This window comes from Thermobia domestica, chromosome 13 (genome assembly GCF_964235325.1).
Source record: "Thermobia domestica chromosome 13, izTheDome1.hap1.1, whole genome shotgun sequence".
Taxonomy (NCBI): Eukaryota; Metazoa; Arthropoda; class Insecta; order Zygentoma; family Lepismatidae; genus Thermobia; species Thermobia domestica.
In genome coordinates, this window is record NC_137466.1 from 95,784,113 (window position 1) to 95,807,597 (window position 23,485).

Below are 23,485 nucleotides of genomic sequence, written 5' to 3' on the forward strand. Positions count from 1 at the left end.
GTTCTTGCATTATTTGAAATAGAGCGCCTAAATCCCATTTCTCGCATCGGAAGTAACAGACGTAAATGTGTTTTACTATTGTTAAAGTAAACACACCTTTCTTTAACTAAAAATAAGGCAGTTAAAGGATGAGATTCAGAGGGCGTCATTTATTGGGATCAGGGAGGAACAGTTATCCCTCCTGGGTTAGAGCTTTATATAGAATTTATCAATATGATAGTAGTATATAAGTGAAAGATTGCTATTGAAGGTGACGAAGGAGGGACACCCTATATTTATGATATCAATCTTCCGTAGCCAATAGAATAGATACCCAGGTAAGAATCTGAAAAACCTTGATGCTGGCCTGAATCTGCTATAGTGTGTGGTTGCTTTTTGTTTATCTTCGATTTAGTTTCTTAACTCTTTACATAGACATAGATTCTCTGTATATTCTTAATGTGTCCCTTCGTAAACAAGTAAATAACTCGCATACTGTCTATGTGCGTAGCGTCGGGTGAATTCCCAACCAGAATATAAAGACATACGTATATAAAAACTCAAATGAAGATTAGAATTTGCTTTCATAAGCAGTAACTGCAAAATCATTTCAATAAATTTCCTTTACGCAGAAAAAATGCTTGTGCATTAACAAATATCTTGTTACTTAATTAAGGAAATTCAAGGGTGACAAATATTTTTTTTCTGAAGATTCTACATACATATTTTATTTCATACCTATTCATCTCGTAGTTTTGTCAGTATTTGAATTGAAGCTCTGTAATAAATATGGTAGTTTCATAATGTTTAATCCGAGAACTATCAAGCGGGTCCATTGGACCCGTGATTATACTTTTCAATATTTTTATTCTCTTCATGAAAGTTAATTTGTTGCGCTGTATTTGTTTTTTCATACAATAAAACAATGTGAAAATCTCATAAAATTACTCCATATCCTCGATTCTTAATTAGGGTCCATTGGACCCGAATTGTAGAACATGTGTGTAAAAATGTATGGTAGTTGCAGGGTTAATCCCTCTTTCCCTGTTTTTAAAAGGATTGTGATCTAAACAAGGGTATTATTATAATTACTTGTTAGTTTTAGTATTGTATTACATACTGTTATCAAAATATTTGATTTTGTCAACAGTTTGATTCAGTAGATTCTCTGATTATGATTAAGAATTTTGTTGATTTACTTAGATATTTAATTGCAAGTTCCGAATATTTCCCCTAAATAAAACATGCCTTGATGAATAACATAAATCATGTCCCTTTTTCTAGGTGTTATTGAATAACACTCCGCCAAGCAGTAATTCATCCATTACAACATGCAAATACGGATGGGAATATAACTTTAATGAAACATTTCCGACATTGGTCTCTGATGTAAGTAAAATCTTTTGATTTAAAATTTAATGAGTAAACTCTAAGTAATATATGAGCATATAAATTATAATTGGGTGGATAAACTGTTTTTTATTTCATATTTAGGAGAACATTATATGAATTATCGTTTAGGTACATTACTCTATTGCATATAATGTTTGTGTCTATAATAATATGATTATTCTATTGTTCCTAATTTTGATTTTTTTTTAAGTTTAACGTTCTTTTTTAGTGTCGAGGAAATATTTCCGTCTACAAGAAATTAACTACACTATATTTCTATTTCTTCGTCTTTTTTTTTTTTAATAAAGAATATGGATCGTGTTTCTTGTTCCCTTATAAGTTCTGTTCTACGAAATATAAAACAAATCAGACACCAAATTTCTCAGAACCTTCAAAAGCTGTTCTTAGCTAAGTTTCAGTTCATTGGCATGTGCGTCGACAGAAATTTCTGCTAGCTAATATATTTGATCCCTCATATATTTTTTAAACAATAAAAAAGTATCAAATTGCTCAATTACCTCTGTATAATTATTTTAATTAGGTACTATCGTATTGAGACACATGAGTCACCAAAAATTTTCATCTGTTTCGTATATATATTATGTTCTACGCAACATAAAATAACACGATAGTTTTCAAATTGTTCAGCGTCCTTGAGGGAGTTTTCGTTGCTCGATATTAATCTTTTCACACAATGGATCCCTAGAAATTTTTGCTTTGAAGTTATTTTTCTTCATTCCTCGAAACATAGAAACACCAAGTTAGGTACCAAATGGTTCTATTACTTCCAAAGAGAATTCTTAGCTAGATGCTAGCTTAACAAGATACAATTGTCGTCGGAAATGTTCGAAGAGGCATGATTAAAGTTGTTTTACTTACTGTCTATCAGTGTTTGAAAAAGGAAAGGTATACAAATGTTTCACAGTATTTTTCTCTCCTTCTTTCATTTCACGCTATAACTATACATCCACGTGAATAGAGAAGTCAAAATTGAAACAATTTTGTGAGGACATTTCACAATATTAAAAACTTTCAAATATTAAGTGTCATGTCTGCTTCAGAAGTATAACCATTGTGAGCAGTCGAGGGCCTTACTTCAAGTACAGAATAAATGGAAACCCTACAGTACATTTGAAAATTATTAAATAAAATAGGCTTCAGAAAAATAAATTATGACTTCAAAACCGCTAAGAAATAATTTTCAAATTGTTTCCGTCAAATCAGTTTTTGAAATCCGAGCCGAAAGCTATCGTAAAGAAGGCCTATTTGTATACAAATCATTAGGCTGAGAGTTTATATATTTTTAAAAAATGAAAATCTATGATAATAATTTCATTCGTATACGAAATAAGATTTATGCCTGCCTTCGCGTCAATTGCGCAGTATAATTAGAAAACTGTACAGGGTGGGCACAAATTCGCTTTCCCCAAAACACATATTTCTTCACGTGTATTTAAGAGGAGCAATTCATTAGCTCGCGCGCTTTATATCTCTAAGTGCATTTAATGTAATATTATTCGATTGTATAGCATAACTAATAATAAACATGTGCTTGCAATACTCCAATGTATGTTAGTCTCTTATGCTTTGAATCCAGAATGTTATTCAACAGAAAAAAAACTCAAAAATAATTTTGTATTTTTAAAGAGTTATTTTGATGTCATGTGTATATATTGTTTCCACAATAATGAACTAAATAACCAAATTATATAAGGCAATCAACAAGTACGTTCGCAACAATTTATTTTGAGATTGGTCCAAAACATTTGGTGGAGGATATAAATTCAATATAAAGAAAAATCACAATAAAATTTGTAAAATCACTCATAAAATTAGACTAAATTTATAGAAAATTCGGGATTTCGGGGGAGGGATCTGGACCCCAGTGTATGTTTCTGCCATCAATCACTTGACAAAACGATATTTATTGTCATTTTGTGTCATCTGATGCGTTTTTTGATATATTGTTGTAACACTAACCATTGTACCTACGTAATCAATGAACAAAGCAAAGATCAAAATTCTAATTTGATAACTGGTAATCATTTCTACATTGATTGCCTTGTATAAAGTTGTTGTCTGTTGTATCAACGGTTTTGTTTTCAGATCTAAATCAGCATATTTAAGAAAATTGTTTATTGTTGTTATTATTAATTTAATTTTAGTGATATTAATACAATTAATGTAATTTTAGTGATATTTGTATTTTTTTAAATGCATATTTGTCCTATATTTGCTTAGTAGTACCGGCACCAGTTCAAATTTTTAAGCCATGCCAAAGAGGATATGTTCTCATTATGCTAGCTTCATGGAAGAACTTATATACACTCTCTGATAGTGATGGTGCATGTGGCTCTCGCGTACGAGCTGGAGAAATGCAAAATCAACATATAAATACCTTAACCTTTTGAACACGGAGGACAAAATATTTTGATTGGTGGCCAGCATGGGTACGTTTCCAGAACCATTTTGTTGCTACAGAGCAATAGATTTATTGATTTTAAAAATACAGATTTTAAGTACCAGTATTACAGTTTTACATATACTGTATATACTAACCAGTAAATATCGAATGTCATATTAGGTGTCCTATATCACATCATAAATCATATGTCATATCATTCTGTCAACGGAATTTGCAAGTGTACGTCACAAAACTACTTTCTGAACTCAAGAACCGTCAGATAACGTTCGAAACATTGTCCTGGGCATAATGCTGGCTCATTGAAACATGTCTGACAATAGAAAATAGTTTCCCTTTTTCCACGTTTATTTTTTCTGTCACTACGTTTGGACCAGAGGATTGTTGTGGTCGTAGCCTTGTACAGTACCTACAAGTGTTGTAAACATGGCGGGAGAAAGTGTGTTCTCAGGTACTTCTCATGATAATTTGCTGACTAATGATTTGGATAGTACAAATTAAAATGAATAATGTATTACAGATTGTGAAGTTGCAGACACAAGATGAGTCATCTGACGATAAGGGATGTCACATTCCAAACACCAAATGCACTTGATGCAAATGATACTGTGTGTCCTAAACTTGACATTGTTTCCCTTATCGTTTGCTGGCCTGATCTATTTCATCTCATGAAATCGATATTGTTATTCAGCACTAATTTATAACATCATTGTCGCTACAATTTATTACAATATATTCGAAATAGTTTGCCTTTCTATTAATTATCATTCTACTAGTGAAAGAAATAAAGCAACCCATAGCTTCTGAAAAATTTCTACAAATCTCAATAAATATGTGTATAGTATCTTATCGTCAACTTTCTTCATCACTGAAGATATTCTTTTAGTTCATTAAGACGCAGTGGCGGGTCTAGCACGGGGCCGGAGGGCTAGCCCCTCAGTTTTTGATCGACAAAAATAATTTAAGCTATTATTTATATATTTTTGTAAATTTATAATAAACTCATGATAGACCTATAATAGTCAGCGTTCTTGCTGCCCCCTCCCCCAGTTTTTAGCTTCTAGATCCGCCTCTGTTAAGACACTCAAGAAAACCATGTGTATTTGAAATTTCATTTCAGAAGTAACTAAAATATTTTAAATCTATGTTCTTCGTGAGGAATAAGGGTATGTATACACTATGCAACTTTCAATTTTCTGAGAAATCCATAAAATCGTTAGTCAGAATGGTTATACGTGGATTCAAATATAATAATTATTTACACCAAGGCTTGTACACTTCCATGTTATCATGTCCCATGAACAAGTAGTTAAAATTATGTCCAAAATAGTTATAATACTAATAAAAGAAGTGATTGATCTATAGAACTAATAAAATACCTCTTACCATAGATGATATTTTGTGTATTTATTATATTATATTATTATTTATTTATGCTAAACATTACGTTCCTAAAGAAATTAAGCAAAACAAATCATTTTTAGATCAAAATTAATTAAGTTCACAAAGGTTTGAACAAAAATTCTTCTTTTCTTAGTTTTACATTCCACTGGTATACCCCTTAAGCTAAAGGAAATAATTAATGAAATGAATAGTCGTCAAAATATTTTTTTCTGCTCTCCCACCGGAAATCGAACCTGAAACCACATGCACTAAAGGCAGTGGGGCACACGCGCTAGCCATGACACCAGCGGGGAGAACTAACATAAAATCCACTATGTAGCTGTGAATACCTCTTCCAATATTGATTTCCTTCCCGTCTAGTGGCTGGAACTGCCAAGAAAATACAACATTGAAAATTGATCGACTGAATTAGATTAGAATTTGAAGCATCGTTTCAAGTACTATAACATATACATAGCGATCAAGAACTTACGAGAATAAAATCTAATTTTAGCATGTTTTCATGTCTGAGCAGTAAAATATATTACCGTGGAGAATTCAGTTGTTGTTCCTCTACTTCATATTAAGCAGAATACATACTGGGAAGAAAACCTAACACAATCTTTTCGTCAATAATATTTATGTTATTATTTATATAATGTTTATTGGGTTTTATCCTAAAACACACTTGTAAATTAGACAGAGAAGTCTGTTCACAAAAGATTTGGTAATATAGAAAGTTTTATACTTTCATACGTCATAAACTCATGATAAATTAGAGATAACAACACTATAGTATTTTACAAGAATCATTAACTATTGTATATTGTTTCTATCTCCTAACATTTTACAACTTGTAACACTACAGAAGTTGTAAATTTAAAATCCCAGAGTTTGTTTCACAAAAGTTACTATTCTTGTAATACTAGTGGGAAATAGATAAATAATGCAATTATATAAATCACATGACAATTGTAAATGAAAAATAGAGGTAATATAGCTATTGTAATCTTCGCAAATCAGCTTTATTATTGTTCTAATATTCATTTTAACATTTGTTGCACAATAATAGGAGGGTGCAAAAATGATGAAACGCCTTTAAAGAAAGGTGAAGAAGACAAGACAATATTCATTTGTTTAATAATATTTGTTAACTTCTAAAAAAAATAAATGCTTCACTCTTAAGATATTTTTGTTGAAAGAACATTGTAATTTATTTGTTTTTTCGCCCTTTTCTTGTTTGGAAACTCGCTTGTCCTTGTACTTTGACGTTGATAATGATGTTACGAGCATGTTATCCTCTATTCTGACCTTTGTTGTTATAGCTTGTATTAGGCAATACAATGTATTACGTTGTTGTTTATACATCCATTCTAAGTAAGTCCGAATTTTCCAATGGTTTAGCAAGCTAAGCCTAAGCTTTATTCTCTATCAATGAATGTTTTTTTTATACAGACAAATCTTATTCTCCACTGATCATAACAGACAAGTGTACGTGAAACTCAAATTATTATCTTTGTAATAATGATTTTGAAGAGTATTTTCCCATGATTCCCAAATATTAAAGTACAATGAGACACTACTTTAAATTTATTCAGGTGCATAAAAGACGCATATTGCTGGTTATAACTTTAGATTTTCTTATGTACATTCACTTCTATTCTCAACTACTATACATTATTTCTATTCTTCTTTAGAATAGGGTCTATCAAAATATCAGAAATTTACTAGAGATTGTATTGGTTATCATATTGATAATAAATTATAAATAGAAACAGATTACGACGACAGCCACACTAGTGGATACTGGAAAGTATTATCGAATTCATATTCTTCATGTTTTGAGCAGGAAATGTCTATTGATAACTTTAAATTAAAACTATTCATTTTGATAACAAGACGTTAATTTTGCTAACAAATAAAGAGTTACATAAAATAACGTGTCATATATTGATGTTGTAATATATTGAACAACTTCCAGATGTTTATATGAGCGTTTCCCTTGCTTTATCAACTAAAAAATATATATTAATATATTATCTCTTCATTAATCCTCTACTGACTTATTCTTAGTTTCTAAGTTACTTTGCTAATGTTGCAAACAAGGATCAATATTATATACCTTATATTATCCAACATTTAAGGTTAAAATCTTATTTACTTGCATTGGTATGTAAATTCTAATATTATATAAGTGTTAAAATTAAATTTAACTTTATTTTGCATTTTAACACTATGTAGTATTTGAATGCATAAACAGTTTCAAGAAATGCAATATTTTATCATCAATTACAAGGCCCAATATATAAAAATTGTCCTAGGTCATTTCCTTATGGAATTGTCGAACTTACGTTTCAAATTGTATAGCCTAAATTAATATTCTCTCTGTTGTTTGTTGTTGTAGCTCAACTGGGTGTGTGATGATAGCTGGAGACCAAGTACGGGACAAGCTATATTTTTCGTTGGTTCAGTGATTGGAAGTTTGGTATTTGGATTTATTGGAGATCAATATGGTCGACTTCCAGCAATGGTCTTATCCAATGTTGTCGCTTGTGTGGCGAGCATTGCTACTGCCTTTGTCAGCGATTTCAGCATGTTCATATGGCTTAGGCTACTCATGGGACTCTCATATGATAATTGTTATGTCATGGTGTACATTTGCAGTAAGTATACCGAGAGTTTGATTTCTTTATTCGGTTGTTCTTAACTGAGAATATTACATGAATTGCTGAGTGCCATTGAAAACTAACAATTTGAAATATTTCGTAGTATATACTCTAACCCATTCTCTCTGTGTGTGGTCAGAAAATGTTTGGGAACTACTGTAAAAAGAAATGGCAAAGCATCAAATTAGAAAAAAAAAATGATCTAATTGTGAGAAAGTAATTCACCTGTAATATCACCATCCTCATATGCAGGACACAGTACAAGCACGTATTGATAGTATGTCAAGACGAATCGAAGCACTAATAAAGACCAAAGGCGGCTCCATCAAATATTAAAAAAAAAAAAAAAAAAACACCCAACTTGTATCTAGTAAGAATAACACAGTAATTTAATTCATTAATCACTAATCATAATTAGTGTTACCATGTAACCAGTGTAAATTTAAAATATAAAAAAGCAAGATAAAAACGTATCTTCAAATTCAGCACAAAATTTCTAAAAAAAATCAAGATATGTCTAATAATATGGCCAGGGGCTATAATCTGCATGTTTTAAGTATTTATATTGTTTATGTCCAAGTAAACACTATTATACGATGTTTCATTTTTAAAATAATAGGTATGTCTAAAAATCAAATAAAAATCAAGGTATGTCTAATAATATGGCCAGGGACTATAATATGCATGTTTTAAGTATTATATTGTTTATGTCCAAGTAAATACTACTGTACGACGTTCCATTTTTAAAATAATAGGTGCACTGTGTATATGATATTGCAATTTCTTACAAAGTTACATGTAAACAATTTACAAATCCGGCAAATTTGAGATACATAAAGGTTTACTGAATGCATTATCCAGTCAGTCGGAAGTTACTGTAATTCTTTTGTTAATGCAATTATTAATAACATGATTACTTGGATGAGAAAGTTGCTATATATATAGTGATTGATGAGTGAATATAAACAAGTATTATACATACGAATCAGTAGCTCCTGTTTTTAAATGTAATAATTACGAGTATAAAATAAGTTATCAAAACGTCTTGGATCACTACAATATCTGCTTATATTTCTTCATCAATCAAAGTATATAACACAACCGCTCTATCATATAAATAATCATGGTAATAATACTTGTAGGCTATTAACAAACGAATTATACAATATATTTATTTTTCTTTCTCTTAACACTCACAATCGCACATTTGCAACTAATACAATAGTCAACCTAGCACTATCATCGTTGGATGGTATATCTATGTGAAAGCTGTTTGTTAAATCCAGGGGCACATCTATGAGTCAGGAAATAATAATGAAAGAGATAGATAGAAAGAAGAAAAGGAAATGAAAGAAATGAAAAGGAAAGGGAAAGAAAGCAAATGTAATGGATTTGAACAATCATAAAATTTTTGATATAGACATCAACGAAACTACGAATTTTTAATGCAGAAACTACGAATTGCAGAATGAGACAATTACTCTTCGCCGGATTTTCGAAAGGAATTCAGTTTTTTTTAAACATTTGTTACTCGTAGAACATACCTGATCTGATTATTCGCACATAAATACTTTAGTACTATACTATATTTATTGAGCTAACGAAGTCATATTATGTGCGCAAATAATTGTTGGTTTACGTCAAATATTACGTACATGAGTTCATCAAGAGGTGTATGCATTCGCGACTGAGCTTGTGTGACGGTCTTTTAGCCCCCTAGAAAAAAAAATCCTGCAAACGTCCCAGCCAATTCTCTTTTCTTTTATCGAGCCGGTTAGCGCAAATTTGTGAATTACTGTATTTAGTGTTCATTTCATGCAGGAGTGGCATTTAAGGGGACAGGGGCCAATGGTCCTTCATGAGTTTATAAATATTATACCAATATACTAATTAAAAACGTGAAACTACTTATATTGGCGAAGATTCTTGTTCCTTCCCTCCTTCATACTTTACCGATATCCTCAATTCATGATGATACCCAGGCATGGGCTACAAGAGCCCAGGGTAGCAGATTTTCAGAGGGTATGTTATTATTCATGTCATTAATTTTATTATTGGTATCCTGTAATAGTTTGACCGTAGAGAAGTTATATTTCAATAGTTTATTGTTTAATATTACTACTATAATGTTTTGTCTTGGTTTTGCTTACATATAACTGAATACAAAGAAATAATGGGGGATGGGCGAAATTTTTTCTTGGGCCCGCTTAAAATACCTAAATACGGACATGATATCACATACTCATTGTGAATGGTAGTTATAGTAATTGCGCTGACAACGTCTCCAGTTTACAATATAATATTTTAAATAAATATTTGTAATGACTATTGCTAGAAAGAACAGTGTGAACAGGTGTTCGATGAACTCACTAAGTAGAGCGGCGTTAGAATGTACAGGCTACCATAACAAGGGAAACGAAGTTTTGTTTGGACACCTCTTTTTCAAACAGCTGTAACAACTTTGTTCATTAATGAATTGTTCGAGTTCCCTTGTGGCTATACAGCTTACTTAGCGTACGCGTCTTTGGCGCAGGAGATCCGGGTTCGATTCCCGGCGGGAGCTCATGTGATTCGGATTCCACGTTAAAGCTGTAGATCTACACCTCGTGTATCCTCGCTGCTGCAAGGAACGCTAAACTCTAATTCACCCATCCATCCAATGAATGGTTCATTAGTAACCCTATAAGATGGTATAGATATTCATGTTTGTCAGAAGTATTTAGAAAGAGTAGTTCACTGGTGAGATAGATTTGACTGGTCATTTTTCTTGAAAGCCGCTTAAGTTACTTTGTATTTCGTAAATAAATCTTCCACTAATGTCCCTATATCTCAAAATTTAATTCTGTCGAAAAATTTCAAACTAAATTGTTTATTGGAGAAGGTTAGTAGTTTCCGGACAATTACATCATATAGACCAGTCGAATAGGTACCTCTCATGGACATAATTGGTAATGAATTTTTCTCTTCACAGGATTGTTGTAGTAGTGGTCCTAATCAACATACTAAAAGTCCTGAATGATCCGCCTTGTGTTAACTTCACCATCTTGGAAAATGGCGGACGATCACAAATGAGGCATTGGATGGCAAAGTGGCAGTTTTGAGACATTGTAAGATGTTGAGACTTTTATTAAAATCGAAATAGAAAAAGCGGACAAAATCGGTTCTTCGTGCTGCCATCTTTTCGCCTATGGCCTGGTCTTTTAACTCTGAGATACGCGACTGTGCCATTCACAGGTTAAGGTTTCAAGTTCACGGAAATGACTTAATCTCATTTTTAAAAAATGAATTACGCCACTTCGCCATCCAACGCCTTAAATCTTCATTCAGTTTTTTCTTTAATTTCTCAAAAATGGTTAATTTTAGAAAGAAAATGAACTAGACCAATTTGAAAGAGCAGAAAATTTCTTATTAGATACAGCTTCTACATTTCTCTCAAAAGGTAAACATTCTGTCACCATCTACACGCCATTTGTGGGTGAGGTGGTGTGTGGTCAGAACAACGAGACCCTCGAGATATATTTGTGATTTTCTTCCTTGCTTGTAAGTAATAAAATGTTCTCTTCACAAGATTGTTAGAATTGTGGTCCTCATCAACATACGAAAAGTCCTGAATGGGCGACTTGTTCTGACGCCGCCATCTTGAAAAAATGGCGGACGATCATGCACATTCATTCGGTTTCTGGCTAATTTCTCAAAAATGGCTAACTTTAGAAAGAAAATTAACTGAACCATTATTTCTATTGCAGGTTGATTACTACATCTCATGCCGCTGCAGTAAGCGAAAAGATGAGAGCGTATCATACGTGCTTTTTTTTTCTTTTTGCATAAACAATCTTCACAGTTTGTACAGGGGCATGAAATTAGTTTCATTAATTCGTCAGATGCCAGTGGTTGAGTCATTGGGATAGGTAGAATAATGTTTCCATGAACTTTCCATCCCCATTCTTCTGGATCAAGTTGTTTCCTTCTCCATAACTGCACTTGATGGAAAACCCTCAACATGTGCATGGAGGCTGCATCTGAAGTCGGAGGAAGACTATCCAACTTCACATCGATTTTCCTTTTTGCAATTTGTCTGGTATAAATACCTGAAGTCATCAAGACATTTATCTGATTTGTCAGCTCCGTGTAATCCAACGACAAACATTTCTCCTGTTCACAAATCCCATTCTTGGTAGCATCATCAGGATTATTGAAGATACTTACCGCATCTCGAATGTCTTCTAACTTGTTAAGTAGTGCAATTTTCTTGGTATTTCCCTTGTAAAAGAAGGCTGAAGTCGTGTCAGAATCAGAACCACTTACAGCATGAACGAATAGGAAGTGTTCTTTGAGGTTAGAGTACTTCTCCTTCAGTTGCGTGACAGAGTACGTTTCAGTGGGTACCTTTCCTCTTCCTGGCTTTACGAAGGTACCCACAGCCGAAGGTACTATCTGCACTGACACCTATCGATAAGGATAATAATTCATTGCAAACGGGCAGTGTATTTCAAGCCAGCTCACAAATATCTTCGTATCTTGATCGTAGTTTTCCCATTCTTGTTTTTTTCGAGATCAACATGTTGGCTCACTGTGACTGGCCTTACATTGCAAACTTCCTGAAAGCTTTCAGCCGTCTGAGAGCGCTCCTTGTATCCACTTGGGCACAACACTTTCTGACACTTCTCTTCCTCGACTGATATCTCCAATTGTTTTCATGGTTCTCATAAGCATCTGTTCAATAGTCATATAAGTCCATAGCCCAGCGTACAATTTGTCTGTTCTTCTGACTGCAAAACTTCTCATGAATGCTTCCATCTCCACTTCAGTTAACTTCGTATGAAGAAGTTAAATGTATCGTATGCTCATATGTTGAAAGTACATTTGACAAGATTTGGCATATGTTAAGTGGCCAGCAGCGTTTTAGAATGGCATCATTTGTTTCACACTATCAAATGTAGCTCCCAATTACTAATCCTTTCTGCCTTTATGAAGTTCTTTGGAATAGTCACCATATGGGAGTATTGTATCCAAAGTTTCGCAGTTGGTCTTTTTTCAGCTGTTGATGTAAGGCAATCATAAAATTTGTTTAAAAGATCCTTAACTTCTGCAGAGCCATTAATGGATTCGTAAGTACCTAATCCACTGATAGCTTCTTTGGCGGTGTTTGATATTTCTACTTTCATCTCATCGGGAATGTCTATGCTGTTCAGCAAAATATGTGCCAATGCTCTTTGCATTAACAAATGAGCTCGAACAGCCTTTGCGTAGTGGTGACCAGACATCATTTTATCAATAGAATTTGTAGTATAAACAGTGGTCCATAATTCCTTTAAACCTATTCCTAACATGATGTGTCCGATAGCGCTCATGAAAGACATTAATTAACATATGGAAACGTCCAAGTTGCATCGTGATGTTAGATAAATCTGAAGAACAAGCTACGATATCGCATACTTTTACCTATAGTGACTGATCGGACGTCACAAAACAATGTTTCTGCTTTGTTTCTTGGACACTTTAGAAGCGTAGTGAAGAACACTGTTTATGAAGTCGTAATTGCTTGTTGGCATGTGCACAAATGTCAGAAATTGGACTTAGGTAACTTCATAAGGTATATGTTCAGTTATCTAAAGATGGCAGCCACTTACCACACATTGAAAGCACATCACTACAAAGAGTCATCGGATTATCTAATTCAGTTGGATGAAAAGCATGTAGATCTTGTACGACCATTGCTCGTAAGCCCTCGTCTATATCCCTGTGAAAATACTTTATTGGTATACTTTGAGTAGATTCAATGATCGCTTATGATAATGTAGATTTTGACCTCACGATGGTCCTTCGGATCTCTAAAAATATGGACTTTAGTTTAAAAGTTGAATAATGATCAATTAATCCCAAAAACATTTCAATAATCCTGCAAAAGTGACATTTTTTTTAGCAAATTTATAATTTGATCCGAAAAGTGGCCATATTGTTTAGAGAACAATTAGACTCTACCTTTTGCGAGAAATGTAAAAGTTTCATCTAATAGGAAAGTTTCTGCTCTTTCAAATTAGTCTTGTTCATTTTCTTTCTAAAATTAATCGTTTTTGAGAAATCAGCCGAAAACTAAAAGAATATGTGTGATCGTCCGCCATTTTCCAAGATGGTGGAGTTAGCATAAGGCAGATCATTCAGGATTTTTAGTATGTTGATTAGGACCACTATTACAACAATCCTGTGGAAAGAAAAATTCATTCAACTGGCTTAATAAATGTATCTAATAATTTTGTTCATTTCATAAATAAATACCTGATAAATGATACTACAGTTATTAGATTCATTTGATTTTATTTCCTTTAATTCAAAGAAGATCGTTAATTAATGGAGTGAGCTTCGCCCGAACAAGACTTTTTAAAAATTGATCTGTAATAATGATGTTCATGTATCATAAATAAATATATTTTTAATAACTCTATATTATAACATGACTCATTATTGAATTAAAAAAGAGTTGAGTTGAGTTAATTTTGAGTTTAACGTCCCTTTCAGCAGCAAGGCTATATGAGACGGGACCTACTGGTTAACTTGGAATCTGAACCACATGAGCTCCCGCACAATTTTTTTTAAATTGATTATTCCAATTCATAGTATGATTTCATTATAGAATTAATTTGTATGACTCCTAGAAACAAATTCCACCTATGTACTTCAGAATTCGATATTAAATATCATTTAAAGAACAAGTTTCAGCGGTAGTATGCATGCTTCATTTTACGTAAAGAACATATATCATGCAAATCTGCCGGAATATAGCCTTGAGTATGCTTTTTAATGCAAAACTTTACTTCCTGTCCTCGCATTACAGAAACAAGTTTGTTTATTGAAATTTAGCGTCCTTTCTCAGCACTGAGGCTATATGAAACACCGATTTAACAGTTTAAGGTAGGATCCGAACCACCGAAATACGTTGAATGTCCTTCCACTGGGAATCGAACTCGGGACTATCTGTACCAAATGCCTAGCCACTAGCGGGGAGAGTCTGTAGAAACAAGAGTTGAGAGAGACAGAAATGTTATAGATACCTCAGCAAACTGATTTCAAAACCTTATTTTTACAATTTATATGTTTTTGCATGTGCAGTAAAATTACTGATGGAACCTATTGTTTCGAATGGATTTCGAAACACTACTTAGTTTTATATGAGAGGCAAGTATGCATATCGAATATTGAACACAGGCTTACAAGTACAAAAAATGCTGTTGAAAATACAGTGTTTCTATAGCTTACACTTGTAGCCGTATATGTGCAAAACAATGTTATATTATTTGAAGTAGTGGCCATTTACTTAAGACGAGTAACAGTTAAATTTCAATTTCAGTTCTGGAGTACGTGAATTCAGAAAACAGGGCGTTGGTAGCCAATTTGCCCTTTGTGGTCTTCCTTACTATGGGACTCGTTGCAATGCCATGGATTGCTTACGCTCTCTGGAATTGGAAGACATTCTGTATTGTAATATCAATCCCAATGGCCGTTGTTGTATTTGCTCCATTGTAAGTATATTAGCAATTAACTTAAGAAGTATTAGTCTATTCCAGCATTTGTACTTTTTAAAATACCATTTGTGCAATCAATGTAATTTAAATAATTTCGAATTCAATCAACTTATCATATATGTTAAATCTAGAAATATATATATATATAATATAAGAATCAAAACTTATTACTTATTGATTTGCTATCATGAGCATCCACAACGAGAAGTTGTCTTGCTATAGATTTGTAAAGCAGATGATGAAGTTGATATTTTAGAGAATAATCGTAGGGTTTATAAGGACATTTGTTCCACCTGAAAAAGAAGTTATTCTGCGATGGCTCATTCTTTCGACTATGGTGTGGATGAATACTAGCAAATACTAAAGTCTTCGCCTGTTTGTACTGTACACTAAAGGTTATAACCGAGTTTAATTGAAAGCTCTAATCCTTTGCGTGTCTTAATAATAAATAGTAAAGCACGTTCATGTTCAGTATCATCATCATTATCCATTTTCAAATAATTACATTGAATTAATATAGTGTATGTTGCAATTAAACCGTTACAACAGTTTTAAATCTGCAGATTGTCTACACGCTAGCGGGATCAGTTGGGATCAAGCTGGCAGGCAACGCCAATAGCAATATCTATTAGCTTAACTATGGGGCGTTATTTTGGGTTCCAGGGGGACAATTGCCTTCCCACTGAGTTTGAGAATTATATACATTTTAATCAATAAAATAATATTATATCTACGTATTTTATTTGCATCGAAGGGGGATCATGTCTCTAAGTAAAATCTGAATTGGCGTTGCTGGCTAACTAACTAACTAACTCTTTGGCTTATGGAACCCGAAGGTTCAATGCCGCATTCACAAAAGTTCTCCACTGACTTCTGTCCTTAGCCAACTTGATCCAGTTTCTACTTAGTATATCTATTTCTGCTAGGTCCATCTTAGTAAGTCCTCCCATCTGCGCCTAGGTCTTTCTAATGTTCGTTTCCCGATCGAAATTCCAGTTAAAACTTTGAAAGCGTTCCTATTTTCTTCCATTCTGGTTACATGACCTGACCACCTGACCCTCCTAGATTTGATGACCTAACAATGTTCGGTAAACGAAATAAATTATGTAGTTCCTCGTTATGAAGTTGCCGCCATTCCCGTTTCTCTTGGGTCCAAATATTCATCTCAGGATCTTGTTCTCAAATACTTTCAGACGTTCTTTCCTCAGTGTAAGTGACCATATTTCGCAACCATATAGAACAACAGGCATGATTATTGTTTTATATGTTTTAAGCTTGAAATCCTTGGACAGAATTCTCGACGACAAGAGATTTTGAAGTGAATAATAATGCGAATTCCCCGCTTTTAGTCGAGATTTAATTTCCTTGTGAATATGGTTTTGGTCTGTTAATCTTGATCCCATATATTTGAAGGTATCCAGTTTATCGAAAGTATTATTTGATATTTTAATGCATCCATAATGTGCAGTATTACGTTCCCGACGAACTTCCATGTATTTAGTTTTCTCTGCATTTACCTCTAAACCTACGTCCCTGCAGGAGTTTAATAAGACACTGCATTTCTTTCCATTGTTCTCCTATTATCCCCTATTAAATTTGCAGCATCAGCATATGCCATAACCTGGCGAATATCATTGAGCTCTAGGCCCTGGTTGCTATCTTTGATTTTTCTTATAGCATACTCCAGGACAAGGTTGAATAATAATGGTGACAACGCACCTCCTTGTTTCATGTTATTCTCGAGACATGAAAGCTCGTGGACAAGAAATTCCTTATCCGGACTTTACTTTGGGATTCATTTAAACATACCTTAATTAATCTAATGAGCTTTTTTGGTATTACAAATTCTGTAAGAATGTTGTACATATTTCTCTCCTAACCGAGTCGTAAGCCTTTCTAAAATCAATAAATAGTTGATGTACCGGGGTATTGTATTCCTGTTTCTTTTCGAGAATTTGTCGAATGGTAAATTTGATTTGATTTGATTTTTGAGTTTATATGAGACCGGACCTACTGATTAACCACATGAATCCGAACCACATGAGCTCCCGCCAGGAATCGACCCCGGGTCTCCCACGCCAAAGGCGCGTATGCTAACCGCTTAGCTACGAAGAAGCTCGTCGAATGGTAAATATTTGGCCGATTGTTGATCGGTTTCGTCTAAATCCACCCTGATAATCTCCAATAATTTCATCCGCGTATGGGATCAACCTTGCTAATAAAATGCTTGAGATGATTTTATAGGATGTTGACAGAAGAGAAAAGCATCGATAATTATTACAATCAGTTTTGTCGTCTTATTTATGAATTGGAACAATGATTGGTTCTTCCAGTCTTCTGGGAATTCTTCTTGTTCCCCAATTTTTCCACTCCAGCTAAAATTAACTCACAATCAGACGAGATTTCGTTTACCCTCGAAGATTTGTGTTTCTTTAATTTCTTTATAGCGATTTCTACTTTATTCGGTTAGGCTCTGGAATATACGATTCTCTGTGTAGAAAGATGCCCAAATATAGGAATTAACGTTACTCACAAAATAAATGCTTTGTATTATAAATAAGATTTATTTAAAAAATATAAAGAAAATGTTTGACATTGTATGTGTATACTCTTTGCTATTTTTAGTGTATGTATAGAAAACGTTTGACCAAACCAAATATGTAAACGAACTCAATTTGCTCGTATCAATAACACAAGTATTGTTCTGTGGTTCTTCTTTCCTGAGCAGTTTATTTGAACAAATCATTATTATCATATAATTTTCACATTGTTTTTGTAAATAAATAAATAAATAAAACAAAGCAGCAACTTCCTGCTGAATAAAAGGCCTGTACATCAAAATATAAACATAATCATTAGATCTATGTATAAGCGCAATACACTGAACAATATATGAATGCTATAATACTCGATTTTTGCTTTCAGTGTTGTCCCAGAGTCAAGTAGATGGTTACTTTCTCGAGGCAAATACGAAAGAACTCGAGACATCTTGGTAAAAATGGCCAAAAGCAATGGGAGAAAAATCGACGAACCTGTGTTTGGAGAACTGAAGGTATGTAGTATTTTTCTTGATATAGAAAGTGTAATTAAGATTTTAATTATTACATATAACAACAAATTTGTAAAGCACTTATAAAAAATTCTCTTTCTGTATTATATGGTCACTGTTTCACATCATAAACTTAACATACTCAGTAGATATCTAATACAGTTTAAGGTTGCAGTTATTTTCCAAATATGATTTCAGCTACTTCTTTAGACTAATTCGAAATGCCTAAACCTATGAAGGAACAATAGCTCAATTTGAAAACATGAAAACACAACAAAAACTCACATATGTAATTCAAATATTTGTAAATTCATTTAAAAGAGAAAACGTACCATCTTCCGAAGAGTACTGCGAAAGTTTGGTATCCTATAATCCAGAATTGTATACCTCAGTTTTCATTGTACTCATATTGGATTCCTTATTTCTTGTAATTATCTTTTATTCACTGCTTTGAATACAGCTAAATTACAACAATGATAAATTTTGTTTAAGGATTTGGCCAATCGATACGAAGAAGAAAGTAGAACAAGCAAGAAAACGACCCTCGATCTCTTCAGAACTCCAGTTTTAAGGAAACGGACCATCCTCATGGTCATATTTTGGTAAGATACTTAATGCAGAAATATTTATCCAGTTCTTTTTATTGACAAAATACAACACAAGATTTAAGGGGCGAAATATACTATAAGGATGAGAGTAAGAAGAGAAAATAGACGAGAGGAGAGGATGAGAGGGAATAGGGGTAATATGAGATTGTAGGTGTGAATTGAGGATACAAATGTAATATGAGGTTGTGGGTAAAAGAAGAATTGAGAGACAAAGATGCTGTGAAGTCTAGGGTAAAAGAAGAGTTTAGAGGACAAAGGTACAATTGAGGGAACAAGAAGAGTTTAGGCAGGTTTAGTGGGTTGGTTGGTTGATTAATCTAAACTAATCTTTTCTAACTTTAAGGCTGTATGAGATTTGAATCCATGGTTTAACATAAAATCGAAACTGTATACAAGATGCGGGAGACCGAGTGTGATCGCCAGTTGGAGTGTATGAAATTTAGATTTTGCTTTAAGATGTAAGCTCACGTCTGTTGTAGCTTAGGTTTGGACAACATTTCAACCTCTAACCAAACAAATCGAATCTAATTTACTCCCATAATGTAAGTTTGAAATTGAAAAAGATTGAAGGAGGGTGAGATGAGAAGATGGGGGACTATTAGAAATTTTTACGTTGAAATTTTTAGAAAAGTTCCCCCTTTTCGTTTGGAAGTGAAATACGGTAAACTTGTGGTAGTGATGATTTCAGGAGGTGGTCCGGGGAAGGGAAATCTTTCACACCCCGGGCCACGAAATTTTCCCCAGGATCACATATTCTATCGTGCTTAATGTGGATTACCAGTATTTTCGTAATACCACTTTTCACTCCCAGCGTATTGAAATTTCCTCCGAAGGAAATCTTCTGAAATCATCACTGACCTGTGATAAACTTAAAACAAAATCTCTAGAATAGATGCTTCAACATAGATTACGCGACTGTAGCTAAATTGGTTATTTTTGGACTCACAACTTTAAAATCAGGCTGTATTAGAGTGAAATACATCTGGGAAAACGTGAAGCTCAATGTGCAATCTTTTTCGTGTCTCAATAAAATGTACAGTGTAAGAGTCATTGTACCACATTCCGCAGCCACTTAAGTTTTAAAGTTGGATCACGATCTCTGCAGGCCCTCACGAAGTGCACCAAAATATAGTTTAATCAATTTTGGGTTTAATGCGAATAGGTCCCATTTGGCTCACTGTATCTTGTTCCTTTTTTTTTTCGTTTTGTTTTCGGTAACGAGATAAATTAATTGAAAATCGGCCTATTTAAACTATTGTTGAACTAAATCAGACTGAATATGTAATTATGGCGTTTAAAAGTGTTCTATTTTGATAGAAATGAGAAGAGGCCATTGAAAGATGTGCTTTAGATATCACTTAAAATACACTGCTGTTTTCGAGAATTGCAATACCGAGAAGGAATGACGGGAATACAGGGGCACACCCAGAAATTTTTGTCAGGAGGATCCAATGCATTTCGGGATATTCAATACGTTTATGTGGTACGAAACCGGTGTTATTCTGCATCCAAAAAGACAATAAGCAATTGTTAATTACTGCCCTCTATATTCTCAGAAAATCTGATAGAACTAGATTATTTTTATAAGAAAAGAAAGAGTAAGGATGGGACGTAAAATCAAATCTTTAGGCTACATCAGTCATTTCTCTGTTAAACAAGTATAGTTTATTAAGAAAGTGCATAAATGTTAATCGAGCTACGAAGTTTTGGCAGGGGGGGGGGGGGTTCAGACCCGGTGGACCCTCAAGGGGGTACGCCCCCGCGAAAATGTGACCAAATTTACAGATTTCTACGAGCAGAATACACACGATTATATTTTCAGCAAGATGTCGCATGCGTAGTGCTTGCAGAGCCATCGGTTCGGTGCTGCTCTAGTACCGCAAGAAGGCAGTTCATCCAGCTCAGGAAGTGGAGCGTGGAAAAATGAACAAAAAATGGAGAGCAAGGTGGCTCAGTGATAGATCACTCTCTTCTGGCGAATGAAGTCTCTGGTTCGATCCTAGCTCTTGAGTGGGCTTTGTGATGGAGAAACACTTTGTACGCGAGTTCTCCCATTTTCTTCATTTCACTATTTCGTTCATTAACATCATTAACGTCTGCATTAGCCTTGATGCATAATCGTGGAGCGTTAAACTAAAATATAGAAATTGAAATGTAGAGGGTTAGTATCATTGTACCACGTCGTATACAATATAAACAAATAACTATGTTCCAACGAGGCCACGTGATTGACTTAGGGTAAGGCGGATTCTTGTGTCGTGGGGCGCAGGTCACAATCTGACAGTGAACACAGAATGTGACCACAGCACAGGATGAAAGATATCCGTATGGAGATACAATGTCATCTATAATATTAGCTCGACGCTGGAGTACAGTAAAAAAGCTTGCTGTGACCATGATTTTACGGTGTCTGCTAAACGCTGAGCTGTCAGCAAGTATGCCTTTACATTGGCTTCCATTGACCTACAACCACAAAAGTCTCTTGATACCATGGCCTCGTGGACACCATTGCTAGCGCGTTGAATGGCAAACGGTACTGTTTTCAGACTATTCCCGCTTCAAGCTGTCCTACAATAATGACCACATACACGTTAGATGTTATTGCGGTGAACACAACCTGTAAGTAATGTCATAATTCAGACTCACATTATTTAGTTACACTTTTTCAACAATTGAGAATATTCAGTGACGCTGTGATTTCATTAGTTCCGTGAGGGTTCGTGGAGCTCAGATACCATTCAAAATCTAAATTCATATCTCATACAGTAACAGAAAGTTAAAGTTAAGCTTAAAACAAGCAATAGAGTTGGACTGTTGAAAGATTGTATATGCATTTTGTACTGTAGTTTTTCTAATATGTATAAGTACGGATATTCTAGAAATATATTATTATCAATATTTACTTCAGAATTTAGCTTTACATTTTGGAGGCATCTATTAAACACGTAGTACGAAATTACTTAAACTTTAGAATCAATAGTAATTCTTCAGATCTCATAATTCTAAGTTCGATGTTCTATTTCTATTTTGTACTAAGATTTTTCAGTCATTATAGACGACTATCGTTGATAATAGATAGCCAGTTGCGTTACAGAAAAAAAAAACTACTCTATATTCATCCTCAGAAAAGAAAAGCTGAGAACATATGACAGAAATATGGCTTAATAAAGTCATTTACAATTGCTTATGTATTTTATTTCTATTTATTTTTTCAGGATGATTAATACAGTAGCATACGATGGTCAAATAAGAAATATAGAGAACTTAGATATGAATCTGTTTTTTACATTCACCATCGGTGGAATAGTAGAAGCCCCTGCCTGTCTTCTGCCCATATTTCTTCTGGATAGATTAGGACGCCGATGGACTTGTGCCATCCCCATGGCAGTTAGCGGTTTATTGTATTTGGCCATCATTGCCGTATCCAGAAGTAAGTTCACATCGCCATGTAATATATTCATTTAATCCTCTATTTGTACTATTCATACCACTGCAAGAACCTTTCTTCAGTCACGCTGCGTTCAATATAACTTTTTTTTTGAACAAACAAAGGTAAGAACTAAAGGTTCTTGCAGTTAAATAAACAAGGATCTATAGTAATTACTACCAATTCATCAAACAAATGATCCTACCATTAATAAATTTCGCAATATACTCTTCCGCCTATCAGGCTAAAAATCCCCTTTTGGAAGAGTTGAACACCCGCCATGTTAACTAAGACGCAAAACTCCAATTAGTATGTAGTGGCCCCGCGTAGCGTAGTCGCTAACGCTCTCGCCTTCGATGCGAGCGGTCCCGGGTTCGATTCCCGGTGGGGTCACTCGGTCGAAAAAGTGTAACACGGTTTTCCTGGTTTTCCTCATTTACACCAGTGACACCGGTGGTACCGTAGTGGTCCCAGGCCGCTTCCTTCCTTCCCTTTTCCCGGATTGTGTGCTCGCCGAGGGACGTCATCCCTGAAATCGTGAAGGGCTAAATGGCCTTAGATGCTGAAAGCCCAGAAATCTAAATTCTAAAATTCTAATCCAATTAGTATGTAAGTATTGCATGATGAATACCTATTCGCATTTTCCGAAAAGCTGTATTTTAACGAAAATGATTTTCTAATATGAATAATTAAAACTACTCAATAATTTGTTTATTTATTTAACGAATTACGGATCTTGACATTCGTCTGGTGGAACTGAGGGAAAACTCCCAGAAAAACCTATCAGGGTGGCCTGGCTCCGAATCCGAATCTGAGGCCTCCCGATTGCGAAGTAAGAGTGTTAACCATTACCCAATGTTTACTTCGTCATTTTGAATATAGGCAACTACTTATTATAGCATGCATCATTACCTACAGTGTTCTGTGGTTTTGTCATTCAATTGTACATGTTTAATGTTGTTCAAAGAATCCTGCTACATACTCCTTTCTCTATTTTGTTTAAAAGCTATACTCTTATTCTTAAGCGGAAGTAAGTTAA

General features: G+C 34.1%; 1 protein-coding gene and 1 non-coding gene across 2 annotated transcripts in view; both read left to right on the forward strand.

The window, feature by feature from the left end:
• Window positions 1–23,485, forward strand: part of LOC145668361 (carcinine transporter-like) — a 103,409-nt gene that overhangs the window by 66,797 nt on the left and 13,127 nt on the right. Inside the window, exons 4-9 of the mRNA XM_081736132.1 lie at window positions 1,264–1,368; window positions 7,581–7,839; window positions 15,188–15,359; window positions 18,288–18,414; window positions 18,904–19,013; window positions 22,235–22,449. Coding sequence (XP_081592258.1) covers window positions 1,264–1,368; window positions 7,581–7,839; window positions 15,188–15,359; window positions 18,288–18,414; window positions 18,904–19,013; window positions 22,235–22,449 — 988 coding nt within the window. The remainder of the gene's footprint in view (window positions 1–1,263; window positions 1,369–7,580; window positions 7,840–15,187; window positions 15,360–18,287; window positions 18,415–18,903; window positions 19,014–22,234; window positions 22,450–23,485) is intronic.
• Window positions 22,765–22,839, forward strand: TRNAR-UCG (transfer RNA arginine (anticodon UCG)). The gene has a single exon. It is a non-coding gene; the product is annotated as a tRNA-Arg (tRNA).